Below are 17912 nucleotides of genomic sequence, written 5' to 3'. Positions count from 1 at the left end.
CCCAATACATAAATAAATCAGGCATGTACTAGGCAGCCAGTGAAGACCTGGATATTCAGTGCTGCTTGCTGAAAATGCCATTGAATATCTAGGGTCAGCGCTGGCTAAATTTATTTAAGTCCCCAAAAATTATTATTAATGGGTATATGTGGAATTGTATTCCTTAGAATTCAGCTGTAAACTTAGAATTTTTGCCTAGGGGAAAAAAGACTTCAAGCGCTCACGGCTGCCTAGTTTTAGAACTTGTCTTGGTAGGTCAGCCTCTTGCGAGCTATCATTAGTCAAAAACCCCTTATTTTAGGCATGTCCATTCATAAATTATTTAAATATTTATGCGATGATCACAACAGGTGAGCATAAATTAATAATGGTTAGAATTAGCTTCATATCCTAGTATCTTAACTTGATGATAGTGCTCAAGGGTACTTTTAGAACTTAAATCTCTCAACGGAGCATCCCTGTTTCACTCTTCTTGGAGCTTCATCAGGAGAGTAACTACCCTGTTGTCAGCCAATGCTGCGGAGTGAAGATTATACTTTCTCGGGCAGAGTGTTGAGTCTAATTAGACCGGGGGTGTCAAACTTAAATACACAGTGGGCCAAAATTAAAAACTTGGACAAAGTCGCAGGCCAACCTTGATATTTATTGAAAAAATGTCTACAATTGAGGAAGCCAAAAGTAGAGAACTACAAGATTAAAAGTGGCCAAAGAAGCATCGCAGGCACATAATAAACTAAAACCCAACAAAAAATATATAATATAAATAGTGAAAAATAAATACTAAAAAACCTTGCATGAGGAAAGGTTTAAAAACACATAAATAAAAAGTCTCTGCTGCAGAGCGTGAAAAAAGTGTAGGCGTCGTAGTGTAGCAACAGATTATAGAAAACATAAAACCATCAGCTAATATTTTATGGGAACTTAAGATAACTTAAAATAACTATGTGCACGTTAAAAATTAAAAGGAAGAATGAAATAAAGCCATTGTGGCTCTTACCTAGTAGAGACAATCTGTAGCGCTCTGAGCTACAGTAAAACCAGCTTGAAAAACGCCGGAAATTTAAAAAGGGGAGTTACCATAGTCACAACCATAATCATAAGCAAAATGTGCCATGAAAAAAAACACCCAAAGATCTGAATAAAAAGGATGGACGCTAAAGAAATCGATGGTCACATGATGCATTAAAACCCGATTAAAAATAATAAATAAATAAAGGTGAGTGATCTAAAAACAACTGACACATATCGTGAAGTTCATATAGCTGTCCTACATTGACATACCCGGCGGGCCAGTTCTAGACATTTTGTATTTTCTCGTGGGCCAAATATAATTACACTATGAGTCAGATTTGGCCCACAGGCCTCAGTTTGACACACCTGAATTAGACAACGGCCTATTAACTAATGATAGCTCACAAGAGGTTGACCTACGAAGAAGTTCTAAAACTAGGCAGCCGTGAGCACTTGAAGTCTTTTTTCCCCTAGACAAAAATTCTAAATTTACAGCTGAATTCTAAAGAATACAATTCCACATATACCCATTAATAATAATTTTTTTTTGGGGGGTGTATTAGTCTATGACAAGTTTAGTATAGGAGGATTTGAGTAATTTATGTAAGTTACACAAATATGTTCCTAGTCAAGGCAAAAGCCTTTACATTGGGGCCAGTATTGAGACCACAAGAGGGAGGATGACTAACTCCTATGATTGGCACGAATCTCTGACATTCAATGCTGAGACGTTTCCGGTGACCGGCATTAAATATCCTTTCTGTATTTGGTTGGTTCAAGTCAATTTTAAGCGCCGGCTGGCTAAGTTATACAGGTCAAAGATAGTCCTGCTTTTTTGCGTGGCACAATTTGGTTGCTAAACTTGGCTGGGTCAGCACATTGGTGTCTATCACGTGATAAAGCCAGCCAAGTTTAAACCACTAATATGAGGGGGGCCGTTGAAAAGTTGGGGCAGTCTCCATCAAGGGTTATACACGTGGAGGGGCATAATCAAAACGAACGTCTAAGTCAGTTTTGGGCCTCGGGTGCTAGTCGCCCAAATTCGGCAGTATCCAAAGTCCATTCTCGATAAATACGCCCAACATTTGAGATAAGTAAATTTGAAGATACATTGAAGTAATTCAAATGAATTTAGTTTTAAAAGAAGACTCCATGGGGAAGATTTAAAAAAAATTAATATTAAAAGGAAGAAAAAAATCATAATAAATATGAAAGAAATAGAATAAAAAAGGAAGGGGGAGGTTTTTCAGGATCAATGAATGAAATGTGGAACCTTGTCAGACTTGGCTGAGGTTTATTCCCTGTCACCAAGCAGGATTCTGAGATCCTTCCCCCCCCTTTTTTTTTAACACCTTATGTTTTAAACAGTGGGATCTTTTTGTTATTTTGGAGTTGTTCCAGTGGGTCTCACTTGTTTAGTGTTAAAGTAAATTCATTAATGAAATTAGAATGCTCAGGGCATAAAATATTAAGGAATATTCCACACTATGGCCTCCTTTTATTAAACTGCGCTAGCAGTTTTTAGCGCGGGTAGCTACGCTGAATGCCTCGTACTGCTCCCGACGCTCATAAGAACTCTAAGAATGTCAGGAGCTGCGTGGGGCATTAAGTGCAGCTCACCGCGCCAAAAACTTCTAGCGCAGTTTAATAAAAGGGGGTATACTTGTTATAGAACTCATTTAGATTGTTCACAATACATCAACAATTATGTGAAGTGCGAACGGATGATATCTTGATTACCAGCCAATTCCTTACACATACCTTCATTTATGTGATTCTTCTGCTTAAGAAAACCTTCCAGGGCTAGGAACTGGGGCACAGCTGTCAGGCCTTCCAAGTTGTGTTGCACTTTCCCATCAAAGGACAGAACCAGTCCCACTTTCTGCCCTTTGGATCCAGTGAACGCCAGCAGAAAAGTGTTGTGATTAAGCCTCGTCTCAGAAAATACGGAGATTCTATCAGTAACAACAAAGGATCAAAAAACACACCCAGTAGATTTGTCTTTCAGTGAGTCAAAATGAAGATCAATACAGCACATTTCTTATGTAAATTTCAGGTTATGTTCTCATTTAAACCTATTCCTTTGCTTTGTCAAGACGCCAGGTCTTGTCCTTAGATTTATTCTTACTTCTGCAATTCACTTCTCTTCACTGGGAGGAAACTATTCTTAGTTTACAGAAGAAGTAATATTCAAATTTTAACTTTTTATTATTATTATTTTTTTTTTTACACATTTTACAAAAACCAAAGAAAGAACCTTTGTCCAGAAATTTGGAGATACATTACAATAGTAATACAGAATTCAAAGAAAAAATTCAGAAATAAATGTAATTCCTTTATAAGACCCCAATAAAGTGAGGAGATTCCAGAAAGTGGGAGAAGATGATACCAAAAATATAAAGAGCTGACTACAACCGAGTCAAAATATAGCATAATGGTGTCATAGGACAAGGCGAATCCGATTAGCCAGTTCCTTGACCAGTCAAATTTATTTTTAAATCCAGAAAAGCTAATAACTGTTTTGGGTTCCAAAATATAAAGGCTTGACCTCTAATTTTTATAATACATTTCAAAGAAAATCACAGGAATAATTGTTCCCTCATTGACATCACTTCTTGATGTAATAATAGAAAAACTCTTCTCTCTTGAGTCTGCTTAGAGACATTAGGAAACATCCAAATGTTTTGATCCAAGAATTGTATTTGTTGATGTCTAAAGTCTCATAATATGTCCCTATCAAACTCAAAAACAAAACTTGCAAAGTAGCAAATTCCCGAATTTCTTCTTGCAGTGTTTCAAGGAAAGCAGTCAAATTTAAGCTATCAGGATTTACTTCTAAGTTGTTGACCATTGTGTCTTTGATCGTCTCTTTGATCTTCCCTATTCTATGATATAAAAGGTAAAAATATTTTTGAAACAGTGGCATTGCTTCTTCTATAAATCCAAGAGACTCCCTTAGGAACTTCTAGAAAAGATCTCTAGAGCAATGGTTCCCAACCCTATCCTGGGGGACCACCAGCCAGTCAGGTTTTCAGGATAGCCCTAATGAATATGCATGAGGCATATTTGCATGTCTGTCACCTCCCAAAAACCCAACTGGCTGGAGGTCCTCCAGGACAGGGCTGAGAACCACTGCTGTAAACACTCTCTTTTAAAAAGCCTTGCTCTTCTACTCAGAACACACACGCCCAACCACCATCTCTCAGACACACACAACCGCAGACTCTCACACACTTGGAAACATGAGCACATAGATTTGTGATATTCCTAAAAGCTGCCACACTCATAAATAAGTCCATTGAAAGGGTCTTCATAGAGAAGGCACTCTTAATTAGTTTACAGTTCTGCTGGCATGTCTTCCATAATGACTACTCTGCCCCCTGAGGATTGGCATGCACACGGTTTGTTAAGGTTCCCCAGGAGTTTTCATTACAAACCTGGAGCCGATGAAAGAAAAGGAAAGTAAATCTATTAAGTTGTTCCAAGGAGCCCTGGGAGACTTGGAATTCTTTTACTCAAGTGAAATTGAATTTGTCTGAGGAATGACTTCATCTTTTCCCTGAAGATAATTACGCAAACTACATTCTGAACGGCAAAGCTCAGTACCGGGAAATGAAGAGAAAAGCAATCATACAAGCTTAAAGTCTTGCTGTGGGATTATCATCCCCATCAAGTACTATTTCTGATACATAGGTGTCAGCTAAGTTGCATATTTCACAACGGATTGATCTTCTACTGTAGTGTACAGACACATTAATTGGTTTCCTAACTTATATAGTAATATTATTTATTTATTTAAAAAAACAAACCAACCATAAAGCCCATTTAAAACTAGAGAATGACACGGGGACAAATTTTCCCCGTCTCTGCAGGAACTCAATTTACCTGTCCCTTGCCCATGAATTTTGACGCTATCCCTGTCCCTGCCCCATTCCTTTAAGCTCTGCTTTAACCACACAAGCCTCGAACACTTATGATTTGAAAGTGTTTGAGGCTTGTTCAGATGAGGACGGAGCTTAGGCACTGGTGGAATAAGGCATTATGACATCACAATCTGAGCTCTAGAATGTTGCTACTTATGATTTTAAAGGGTTTGAGGCTTGTGCAGATGAGGGCGGAGCTTAGGCATTGGTGGAATGAGGCATTATGACATCACAATCTGAGCTCTAGAATGTTGCTCCTTATGATCTTAAAGTGTTTGAGGCTTGTGCAGATAAGGATAGAGCTTGCAGGAATGGGGCAGGGGTAGGGGTAGGGTCAGGGACAGGAAAAGAACTAAAAATCAATATTCTTCATCCATTTTTATTTTTTAAAAAGCTTCTACAAATAAGGAAGTCTTCAAAATCTTTTTGAATTTCTATATAATGTTCGTCATCCTTAATTGTCCAGCTACTGAAATAGCTTTAGTTCTAAATATGCTAGAGCTAAGGCTATTTCAATGGCTGGGGTTCAAATGCTTAGATTTTAAATGAACTATAAGTTTTTTAATTAATAATATTACCGTATAATGCTGGGTTTTACTAAGCAGCGCTAGAGCTTTTTAGCAGCGCTAGAGCTTTTTAGCATAGGCTGGCAAGGTATTTGCTCCAACGCTCATTGGAATTCTATTTGTACTGGAACATTTAACTCGCCAACCAGTGCTAAAAACCTTTAGTGCCATTTAGTAAAAGGAGCCCTAAGTTAGGAAACCAATTAATGTGTCTATATGCTACAGTAGAAGATCAATCCATGGTGGAATATGCAACAACCTATGTAAAATCATAGATCTTTTGTATTGAACCTTAGTAAAAGATGGAAATATACCAAGCGGGAATCGATAGGTCATAAGGACAATGGAGACCGAAGAAATGAAAATAGAGAGATTAGATATAGAGAATGACACGGTGGTTGTTCCCCGTGGCTAGCCGCGGGTAACCCGCCAAAACGGTGAGATGGGGGACAAGGCCATTCACCACCCCGTGGAGCAGTGAATGGTTAGCACGCGTTGTTAACAAGCATTCGTTCCGGCAGCTCCCTCTCTCCCTCCGGCCGGCCATGCATCTTCCTCCCTTCTTTTCCCTTACCTTTTCTTGTTGAAACTGGCAATTTCTATAAGGCTATGAGCTGTATTACAGCTGGAGCCTTGAAGTTGCGTTGCATTGTCTGCTGGAAAAGTCTCCTCCGACGCAACTTCCTGTTTCCGGCTGCATCGGAGGAGACTTTTCTAGCAGGCAACCTGACGTGACTTCAAGGCTCCGACTGTAATACAGCACATAGCCTTATACAAATTGCCAGTTTCGCCACAAGAGAAGGTAAGGGAAAGGGAGGGAGGGAGGGAGGGAAATGCATGGTTGGCCAGCGGGAGGGAGCTGCTGGACCGCGTGTAGGGTGCTGGGGGTGGGGGGATGGAGAGGAGAAGACGCTGAAGTCGGGGCGGTGAAAGGGACAGCGGGGACGGTGATGGGGCGGTGAAGGGGACAGCAGAGATGGGGACAGGGCGGTGAAGGGGACGGCGGGGACAGGGCGGTGAAGAGGATGGTAGTCTGGGGACAGGGCAGTGACGGGGACAAAATTTTCCCCATGTCATTCTCTAATTAGATATTCTGCACAAATTCCCGTAAACATTTTATAAGTTCAGCATGACAACTTAAAATGAAGTCAGGCCTTGGTTGGCAACCAATGAAGTCTCATCAAGGTGGATGTAACAAGGTTTGATCTTTTTAATCCAAAAATCATCTTGACTTAAAAAAATCAGCAAGCCAAGCAAAGACTAAGATAGATATGAATTGTCAATTATGGCCTGTACATATTATTCAATACATATGGCCATATTTAGGGGCCCTTTTACTAAAGGGCATTAAGCTCTTACATGTAATTAGCAGACGTTAATAGGCTACCACAAAACACTTTAAATTTTTAAGGCTCCTCCTGGAACTTGCCTGGAAAGAGTTCATTTATTTATTTACTAACAGAATTGAGATACCACTCCTTGAGTTAATATCAGAATGGTTTATAAAAGCCAAGAGTAAATAAACCGAAAAGTTCACGGATTTACGTTTTAACTCACAACAGAAAAAGGATGCACTGCACAACAGTTCGAAGACCAGCATAAAACTGAGACACATGAGGAAAGACTAGAGTCTTCGAATTATGAGGACTTAAAGGCCTAGCTTCTCCAAACCTTATAAGATGAGTTAAGGGTCTGATTAAAAAGTCGTGTCTTTACATCTGCTTTGAATTTCTTGTATGAACTTTCCTGACGGGCATCTGTTGGAAGGACATTGTAAAACAAAGGGGCCGATAACGAAACACAGGAATTTTGAGAAAAATCCAGTCTCAATCTAGATAATATTGGGATGGTCAAGCTATTTGCTATGAAGATCTGAGACTATTATTAATTTACCCTCCCCCTCCTTTTATGACATCACGTTAGGTTTTTTTTATCACGTTAGGGTTTTTTTTTATCACGTCAAGAGCTTTTACTGCCACAGCCAGCAATAAAAACCCTAGCGAAGCTTCATAAAATGGGTTGGGGATTAATGATACAGTTTCATAAATAATAAAACATCAAATTCACTCTGCAGCCCAGAAGCCGCTCACTGTCGCATTTTTCCACGGCTGTTGGAATGCCTGGATGGTTCTTCTGATTATACTAACCACCATGGTACTGCTTTTAGGTTACCTCGAAGGGAAGACTCTTCCTGTTAGCCGCACATGTACCACTGTAGGTTGTGCCAGAAGGGTCTGCTGCATTCGAGCACTGAATCCAATTGTTCGGGTAGCTTTCCTGTTCACATCGCTAGCATCAATCTCTAACACTACCAAATCCTTCCCTTCACAGCAAAGGAACAGTGTGCCATTGACACTGTTTTCACCGTAGCTCCTTGCAGTGGCACGCACCTAGATATTTAAAGGGAAGAAAAGCTTTGTGTAGAATTTGCATGTTTATGTACAGCATACATTCGGACATGTACAATTTTAATAAACTCCTGAGCTGCAATGGCTTCTCATATAATCATCTGTGTTTCAAAGGAAAAATAATCCATTGACCAATAGTCAACATGACAGTGACTGCATAAAGATATATGGATAATTTATCCACATATCCTTATGTGTATCCATATAAATCAAACCACTGAATAAGTGTAAACAGATTAAATATTCATATAATATTACAACTTCTGCAGCCAGACTTATAGTACATCTATATAATGGATAAATTATCTAGAACCTGACTCTCCAGATAACTCACAATCCTGGTCTCTAATCCTGTCCCAATCTATCTGTATAACTGTTTATTGAAAACTTCTATACTGCTACTAATCACTGGAGAGTCAATTCTGAGCAGTTTACATGAGCTTCTGTAATAGAGTTACAATACATGAGCTTCTGTAAAGGTGTTACAATACAGAGTTAACATTTTTTTTTAGATGGTTCTCAATATAGACACATTTATACCATAATAAATTATCCTATATACATATACATATAATACTAGTATCGTGTACTATGTTCTTACTCAATATTACTTATTAGTACACATAATACCTGTATCGTGTTCTATGCTGTGTCCCTAGTCAGTTATCTCTTCTATGTTGCTTTATTAGTTAAGAGGATGGTCTTTATCCCTTTCTTGAACTTTCCAGTGCTCTTTTCTAGTTTTTACTGAAAGGTGCATGAATTTGAAAATGAAGGACTTACAGTATCTATATAATTGTGGAAGCTACATGTATTAGTTCCATCCAAATATTGACCAGTTAATGTTTTGGTTTTTTTTTTAATTCATAAAAATGTTTTATGGCTAAACAAAATCAACATACCCGGACATCTTGGAAAATAGGTAACTGGTAAGGGTGTGTGAACTGGGAGTAAAATCCAACTTGGTTGGCCGTTCCATTCAGCTGAATTCTGAACTGTGAGGAGAGATGCAATTGTAATTAAGCAATGAAGAAACATACAGCCACAATCTCCATAGACGAGCGGCGACAAATGCAAACGCTTCGCTGAGCAGACTAGAAGGACCACGTGGGTGCTTACAAACTGTTATTTGCTAGGTTACTATGTAAGCATTGTGCTTTATTACTATTTGGTTTTATATATAAAAACTTACTTAAATCGTTTGACAGGGCCACTTAAAGTTCTTTCTGATATTAATCCCCTTTTTTACTAAGGCGTGTTAACCAATTTGTGTGCGCTAATTGAATTAGCGCGCACTAAACTCTAACACATGCACGTGTTCGCACTTAGCGCACGCTAATCGGTTAGCACATCTTAGTATAAGAGGGTCTAAGAGATTTATGAGCGCGTTAAAAACAAACTTTATTTACAGAAGCTTTTTTAATGAAATCTTTTGCATTATACAGTCATTTATTTGAAGAATGTTTAGGCGAACGTTATTTACTTTTTGTACTGTGACCTAGACCGGGTATGTGTTATGTGAACTGCTTAGGTTTAAGCGGGGTATAAGTTTTTAAATAAATAAATAAAATAAATATATAAAATTTGTTACATTCATTGATCTCGACCTGCCTCCGCAGATTCCATATATAACATATGACACAAAAACACAACAATAAAAAACATTTTTGAAATCTAACTTGGACAGATAAATTATCTGTGAGTGACTGATACGTACCAGATACTTTTAGGGCTCCTTTTACAAAGGCACGCTAGCGGTTTCATGCAGGTAATAGTGTGCACTAAACCGCCGGAGGCGCTAGCCGCTACCACCTCCTCTTGAGCAGGCGGTAGTTTTTGGCCAGCGCATGATGAAAAGTCATGCGCGTTAACCCCGCTAGCGCGGCTTTGTAAAAAGAGCCCTTAGTCCCACCCCATCAAACCAAAATAGATGTCTTTGGCCATGTGGGGGGGGGGGGGGCGGGTGATAATTGTACACAATAGATGCTAACGTTTATATACATATTGTCCACATAAAATCACGAGGCGAGTGGTTTTAGTCCTGCTCACTGTCCTTATTTGCATTGTCTGCCGCATTATCTGGATAACGCTGCTGAAAATTCAGACAGAATGCCATAGCACTATCTAGTGCTATGGCAGTCCAGAGGCGGAGCCTGGGCAGGGTCAGCATCGACCTGGTTATTGGCAGGATTCAGTCCAATAACTGGGTAACTGCCCAGAAAAGGTTAGGACAAAAAAAAGGCTATTCAGACTTTATCCGCTGATTGGTCTAAATTCAGTGCCAGACAGTATCAGATACCAGAACTGAATATAAAAAACCTGTGGCAGCTCCTATTTAAAAAAGCTGAGCTGGAGTCCTCCAGCTTCATTGCCGCCAGAGGTGGTGCTTCAATACGAGTGTTTTCAATCACTAGAGACAGGCAAGTTCCCTGGAGTCATGCAGAGCTTTCCCTGTACCCTCACTATTGGAAATGTGATAGTTAGGGTTACCATATTTTGAGATGCAAAAACCCGGACACATGGCCCTACCCTGCCGTACTTCACCTCCAGTTCCGCCCCCAGCCCCGCCCCAAAGCCTCTTCTTCCCCGACATGTGTCTTTCCCTTCCCCTCCCCATGCCTTAGTTTGGAATCCCTCCCTCCTCCTTCCTTTCCCTGGTCTGATCTCTCTTTCTTCTTCCCCTTATCCCCATCCAGTGCTGACATCTCTCTCCTTCCCTTTTCCCCCTCCCATGGCCTGGCTTGTTTATCTACCCCCTCCCTCTCCTCCCTTGGAGGTCTGGCATCTTTCCTTCCCATCCCTGCAGTCCAGCATCTCTCTTACCCTCCCTGTGCTACCCACCCACCCCCCTCCCCTAGGATCCGGTGCCTGCTCACCCAGTGCTGCTGTAACTCTTCAGGCCATCAGCAGCAGCGACCCAGAAGCTTTCTTTCTGCTACTGCTTTCAGCCTATGCAGGGACAGGAACCAGTAGCAGAGGTGGAGCTTCTGGGGTGAAGAAGACAGCGTGATTACATCAGTCACACTGCCGATGGCCCAAAAAGCTACAGCAGCTCTGGGTGAGCAAACACCGGATCCTGGGGGAGGGTAAGAGAGATGCTGGACCGCGGGAATGGGAAGGAAAGATGCCAGACCTCCAAGGGAGGGGAGGGAAGGGGTAGATAAACATGCCAGGCCATGGGAGGGGGAAAAGGGAAGGAGAGAGATGTCAGCACTGGATGGGGATGAGGGGAAGAAGAAAGAGAGATCAGACCAGGGAAAGGAAGGAGGAGGGAGGACTCCAGATAGGTGCCCGAGTTGCTGTAGGGTTACCAGATGTCCATTTTCCCCAGACAAAAGTTGCAAAATTATAAAGCCACTCGGACTCCTGAAGCAGTCCTCAGAAAGAGGACATGCCCGGGGAAATCCAGACATTTAGTATCCCTAGTGACAGTGAAACATCAAAGCCCTCTGGCAGGATTACAGGAGGAGGAGGTTCAGCTTAGAGGGAACAGTGGCTACCATTGCTGAATATTGTGGGGAAATTGCGCTTTATGTATCTGGTTACTGTCTGGTAAGGGAGATTTTAGGATTCACTTTACTAGTAAAATGTCTGAAAAATACCGAAAATAATAATGAAATTTAGAGAGCGAAAAATATCAAAATACACTGTGATCCACCACAACGCCTGTGCCCCGGACAAGTCACCTAGGGTTCCTTTTACGAAGGTGCGCTAGAGGTTTTAGCGCGCGAGCTACGCGCTAATACCTCCATAGAGCTGGCGTTAGTATTTTCCGTGTAGCGCGGGGTTAGCGCGCGCTAAAAACGCTAGCGCACCTTCGTAAAAGGAGCCCCAAGTCTTCCATTGCCAGCTTAGACTGTGAACCTACTAGGGACAGAAAAAGTACCTGCATGTAATATGTACAGTGCTGTGTACACCTAGTAGCACTGTAGAAATGATTGGCAGAAATAGCAACCCAACTGCTTAGCAGACGGTACAAGGCTGGAGCCCGCTCAACATGTCAAGAAAAGTCTGCTCTAGAAAACCTCCTTTTTCCAGATCAGGGCCTGATTTTCTAAATCTATGTTCTTGAATCGGAAGGGTAGGGGGAGGAAATCAGTCCCTTTAAAGTCTAAAGAACAAAACCTTCTAGTGACCCAATTTTTTTTTTTTTTTTTTAAAGGTGTGTGCTGGGGTGCTTTTAAGTAAAGAGAACAATCCTTTTTTTCTACCTGTGCAGTGTCACTTCTGTTCACAGTGACTTTCCCGTTGGCACCGCAGTCAAAATCACCCAATCTGGTTTGTTTACAAAAGAGCTCTGCATCCACAGCCAGTTGTTTTGGGAACTTGAGCTGCAAAAATGAATAAAAAATAATATCAGTCTGAAAACTAGCTGCTGTTCAGAGAGGCCACATTAGATTCAGAGAAATGCTAGAACCTAATTCAAGGGAATTCAGGGGGGGAAGTCATCAAGGTGTGGTAAGCGTAGGGTTACTAGACGCCTGGGAAAACCCGGACATATCCTTTTCCAAAACTCAGCAGTTGTCCGGGTTTTGGAAAGCTCTGGTTGTGTGTGGAGGGCCTCTGAGCATGCAAGAATGATGTCACACATGTTCGTGCATGCTCAGAGGCCCCTGGACATGGCTCCTGAGGTAGGGAATAATGAGATAAGGCTTCCATGGGTGGGATTTGGTGCGGATCAGGGCGGGGCTTGGAGCAGAATAGAGTGGGCGTGGCCGGGGCAAAATGGGGTGGGACCAGGCGTTCAGGATTTCGCCAAGAAAAATATGGTAATCCTAGGTAAACATTCACCCTTTACTGCGCTTTGATGCCCCACGGGATTCAGCAACCTGTGGGATCCTGATGCCACAGATTGCTGAATCCCATTTTAGAGAAAACGCTGCTTGCAAGCCACCTGGCAACCAGTGTTATTCCCATTTCCCAGTAGCATCAGGCCACAAAGCTGCAGTCTGATGACCCCAAGCCACTAGCCCTGGGGTCCTCAGAGTTTCCCCCCCCCAAACTCAAGATCCCTACCAGAGTTGATATCCCCCTCCTCTTCCCACTAAAAGACAGTATTGGTGATCTAGGGTGAGGGTCCGAGGGGTTCTTTGGAGGTCCAGGGGGATCTTTCAGGGTTTTGGGGCCTCTTTGGGAAGGAGCGATGCCCAGTCATTCCTGCCTTGTCCTGTTCTGCTTTTAAAATGGCACCCCTAGCGACTACTGCTAAGGATCAAATATTCCATGTGCAGAAATATGTAATGTATTTTTTAGGTTACTGTGTGCTAAGTCATAAGTTAAGGGAATCTTGTGTTGGAGCGGCGAATGGGCATGGGAACTGTACAGCAATTAACACACTGCATTTACTGCATACTGACTAGCATGCAGTTAGCACAAGACTACCTACTTCCGCCTGATTACTGTGCATTAATGCAACTGGTAACGCAAAACCTGCAGTGGAAAATGCTGAGCAAGCCCCCAGTAGCAAGGCACCAGAACAATGTCTGTCCAAGGAGCTCTAGAGCAGTGGTCTCAAATACGCGGCCCGGGGGCCACATGCGGCCCACCAGGTACTATTTTGAGGCCCTCGGTATGTTTATCATAATCACAAAAGTAAAATAAAACAATTTCTTGATCATATGTCTCTTTAGCTATAAATGACAATATTATTATTAAGACTTAGCCAAAAGGAAAGATTTATAAACTATAAAGTTTTACCTCATGCAAAATTGTCATTTCTTTAAAGAGACATTAACTATTTATTTCTGAGGCCCTCCAAGTACCTACAAATCCAAAATGTGGCCCTGCAAAGGGTTTGAGTTTGAGACCACTGCTCTAGCGGTATCGAGGGGAACCCAAGAAGTTGTGTGTGTGGTGGGAGAGGGGTGGAGGGAGGGGTCACTGCAGGAGACATTTATGTTCTCAGCATCTTCTCCCACTGGTTACAGTTTAAAAAAATGTTAAAAACACAACTGTATGTGAAGGCCTTCTTTTAAAGTTATGTTGGAGAGAGATACCTAATGAAGAATTTGAATTATGACATGCTCTAAAACAGGGGTGTCAAAGTCCCTCCTCGAGAGCCGCAATCCAGTCGGGTTTTCAGGATTTCCCCAATGAATATGCATGAGATGTATTTGCATGCACTGCTTTCATCGTATGCTAATAGATCTCATGCGTATTCATTGGGGAAATCCTGAAAACCCGCCTGGATTGTGGCCATCGAGGAGGGACTTTGACATCCCTGCTCTAAAATCACTGAAGATTGATGATATGTAATTTTCTTGCAGGTTTTCTGCTATTTTTAGTGGGCTAAGGTGGTGTATTGAAAATATTTTATGTATGGTGTCCTCTGAACCATGGTGAATGTTTTATTTTGTACACCGCTTAAGTTACAGGTGGTGAAAATTTTTTAGAAATAAATAATAAATACTCCAGATGTGCCTCGTTGGAAAACACCCTTTTCCCTTACAGAACTGTTGACTTCATTTTGAATACCTGGTAGGGGTGCGTCACATCCATGTGGAACAGATGTTGCAAGTCTCTCTCACTGGATTTGTTCTGGTACTGTCCGAGAAAGCTGAGCACGTCTTTCTTGTTGACTTTCAATGATGCTTCCAGTTCATGTTTTGCCTGAAAGTTACGGTTTTAATCATTAGAATTACGCCAAAAGAATAACATAATGCAAGTCCTGCATAGAAAATATAGGACATTAGAAAAACATCATGACATGATATTATATTACTGAATTATACTTGGTGAGAGAAAGATATTTGGTAATACAGTACCCTCCGGTTCCTATATGGGTCGCCCAAAGCCGAGTACACAAATTTGGGTGCAGATCCCAGATCTACATGCAAACTAATAGGCCATTAAGAATCGAAAGTTGGTGTTAATTGGCACTGATTTGGAGTCACAAGTGGGTCTGCCCTACGCCTGATTTGATAACATGCATGCCTAAATTTTATGATGTGCAACTCAAGAGAGGGGGTGGGGCATGGGCAGGTCAGGGGCATTCCTGAAATTTATTTATTCAGTTTTCTATACTGTTCTCCCAAGGGAGAACAATACAGAAAATGGAATAAATAAACAAATATTGTAGACCCATTCAGGATATTCCCTCTTCTTTGCTCTACCCACACCCCCTTGAGATCTGCATGCAAGAAGCACCTCCATAGGTGAATGGTCTCTGATCCTAAATGTCATTTAAACATCTGGGGCTCTCCAGTTGTTTAGATGCCGCCATTTACACATAAGGTGCTTCTTAAATAACGACCATATTATCATTTGCTGGATTCCACAGGAATAATTTCATTACCGCAAGTCTCTTTTCTTCATATTCACATACACAATCTACTCACAGTTCGATGGCTTCTGACTGAGGCACACATTTCGAGATTTTGGGGGAAAAGCTCGCTATTGTAGGGATGAGCTAAACCAGCACAAATCTAGAATAAAGAAATGGGTAGTATGTTGTAAGTTAAGCAGCCTGATTATCTTGTACTAGGCTACAAAAGTGAAGATGCATTTAAAAAGTTACAAATAGAAGTAATGTTGACAGGATATAGCCTAATTATCCCCAGGGAAGGATTAAGGGTACCTTAGCCAACAGAAGATACCTTATCTTGCCTATGAGCCCAACGACATTCATTCACATCCTTCGTAGTAGACCCTTACTCTTAATATGATTCCATATGGAACCTTCTAGGATAGAGCCCCAAGAATTGCTTAATCCATTACCCTCCTCCCCAATCTCTAATTGATATCCTTTGAGTTGATCCAAATAGTCCCATCCTAGCATGAGCAAAAATGTGCCAGGAAATATCTCTATCAAAAGTATTTTTTAAAAAATGTGCAGCATCAGAAAAAAAACTTTAAAATTCTATAAATGCTACTCATACCATAAAATCTAATCCTTCGTTTTATATTCCATGTCATCACTGCAAGAGAGGGCTCAATGTGGTTTATATTAAGACTTTGTACAGTACAGTAAAACCTTGGATTGCAAGTGACTTGGTTTGCAAGTGTTTTGCAAGACAAGCAAAACATTTTATTTATTTATTTATTTTTATTCTTTATTGATTTTTAATCAAAAACAGTGTCATACAAATGAAAGAACAAAATATATTCCACATATTACCTATATATATTCCACTATTATCTATACAGGTAACATAAATATCATTCAATAATTTCATTTTCCTTCATATAATAATATCATAATATATCCTAATATACAATACAAATAAAGAATAAAGTTACCCAAATATCACTATCAATATTTATTCCCCTCCCTCCAACCCCCCACCCCCCTGGATGTGTAAAGATAAATAAACCAAAAAAAGAATAAAAAGCCCGAGAGCCTGTCTCGACGGGCGGCTCTAACGCGGAGCTGGGGGCCCGCGTTGCCGTCCGTCGGGATGATAGATAGGAGGGGGCAGGTAGGCAGGAAAATATTTTAAGAAGGGAGGAGGTCTTTCCCACCGTGGGAGGGACCTCCTATAGGTTAAATTGGGGCCGCATGGTTGCGTGGGTGGGGGGGTATATAAGCTGAGTGCTCGGAGGACCGTAACGGTTTCCGGTCCTCCGAGGCAGCTTTCCCGCCCTCCCACCCGTTAGTTACGTGTGAGGTAGTGGGGGTTTTTTATTTGGCGGTATCCCGAGCTACTGGCGGCTGGTCTCATCATGGGATGAGTGGTAGGCCGGCTGGGAGCCGTGCCGGTGGGTCGGATGACCCTGGACAATGGGGCATGTGGGGACATGCCACCCCTCGGACTCTTGCTTAGACGGCAGGGTCGGGGGCCATTTTCATCTATGTCGGTAGCTCGGGATCAGGGGTCACAATGGTGGGTTCCATTGTGGCGGTTTAATCAGGAAAAATGTTAGTTAAGGATGTTTAATATATGTGGTTTAATATATGTAAATTGTATTTAAATATGTTTTCAATAAACAGGGCTGCGGCCAGGTTTTTTCCACTCAGGTCTATGTGTCTCATTGGTGTGCGGGTGGGATTGGTAATTAATGTTGAAATGGTATGCATGGGGGAAGCGGGCCGCTCCAGCTTCCGCTGTTAGAGATATGATGAAAATACATTATTATGTTTTTACAAATTTAGTCAATGGGCTCCAAATTTTATTAAATACCTCACTAAAACCCCTACAATCTGCATTAATTCGTTCGTATCTGTATGTAGTACACACATTCACCCACCAAAATGTATAATTAATTCTATCATGGTTTTTCCAATTACTTGTAATCAATTGAATGGCTATACCTGTTAGGATCATAAATAGACAAGCAAGGTCTTGCAATACAAGTACATACAGTATACACGCGTCACATCAACACAACTGAGCCAATGGTTCTTCTCTCTCTGATGCTGCCTGAGTGTAGTGACTGTTTTAAATGAGCGAGGTCTTGCAATACAAGTACGTATAGCATTTTGTATTAAAGTTTTTGGGTTGTGAAACAAATCGTTCGAGTTTCCATTATTTATTATAGGAAAATTTGCTTCGATATACAAGTGTTTTGGATTACAAGCATAGTTTCAGAACGAATTATACTCGCAAACCAAGGTTTTACTGTATATTATTTAAAAATTTGTATGAATTATACTATTAAAAAAAAGTTTGTGGACTCACTCTTAAATTTATAATATCAATCTATGCAATCTAAGGAACAAAGGGCTCAAACGATGTGAGCAAATGTCAGTTTAAGGACCTGGTAGATGCCACTCATTGGGCTCCTTTTATCAACCAACGGTAGAGACTTTTACCACGGGCCAGCGAGGTAAACGCTCTGATGCTCATTCAGTTCCTATGAGCGTCGGAGCATTTACCTCGCCGGCCTGAGGTAAAAGGCTCTACCAGTGCTTGACAAAAGGAGCTCATTATTACTTAATCAAAATGTATTAGGTTAGTTAAATAAAAAAAGGTATTATCCTATCCTCTTGTTTTGCTTGGCTTAATCGCTATTCGTTATATTTAAAAGTGGACTAACATGGCTACCACACTATTTCATCATAGCCC

At 41.1% G+C, this 17912-nt stretch overlaps 1 protein-coding gene across 6 annotated transcripts in view; it reads right to left on the bottom strand.

The window, feature by feature from the left end:
• The window catches only part of LOC117369188, a 293723-nt gene that overhangs the window by 126002 nt on the left and 149809 nt on the right, over positions 1-17912 (bottom strand). For all 6 annotated transcript variants that reach the window (XR_004541095.1, XM_033963328.1, XM_033963324.1 and 3 more), the window contains 6 exons: positions 15246-15332; positions 14383-14517; positions 12120-12239; positions 8811-8903; positions 7673-7890; positions 2773-2966 (listed from right to left, as the gene is read on the bottom strand). Coding sequence is in view for 5 of the 6 variants with exons in the window: in XM_033963328.1 (XP_033819219.1) it covers positions 2773-2966; positions 7673-7890; positions 8811-8903; positions 12120-12239; positions 14383-14517; positions 15246-15332 (847 nt within the window). In the remaining variant the exon portion in view is untranslated. The remainder of the gene's footprint in view (positions 1-2772; positions 2967-7672; positions 7891-8810; positions 8904-12119; positions 12240-14382; positions 14518-15245; positions 15333-17912) is intronic.

The sequence above is a fragment of the Geotrypetes seraphini genome, chromosome 11 (genome assembly GCF_902459505.1).
Source record: "Geotrypetes seraphini chromosome 11, aGeoSer1.1, whole genome shotgun sequence".
In the NCBI taxonomy this organism is placed as follows: Eukaryota; Metazoa; Chordata; class Amphibia; order Gymnophiona; family Dermophiidae; genus Geotrypetes; species Geotrypetes seraphini.
The sequence above is the reverse complement of the archived record's forward strand: the minus strand, read 5'-3'. Positions and strand labels throughout refer to the sequence as shown.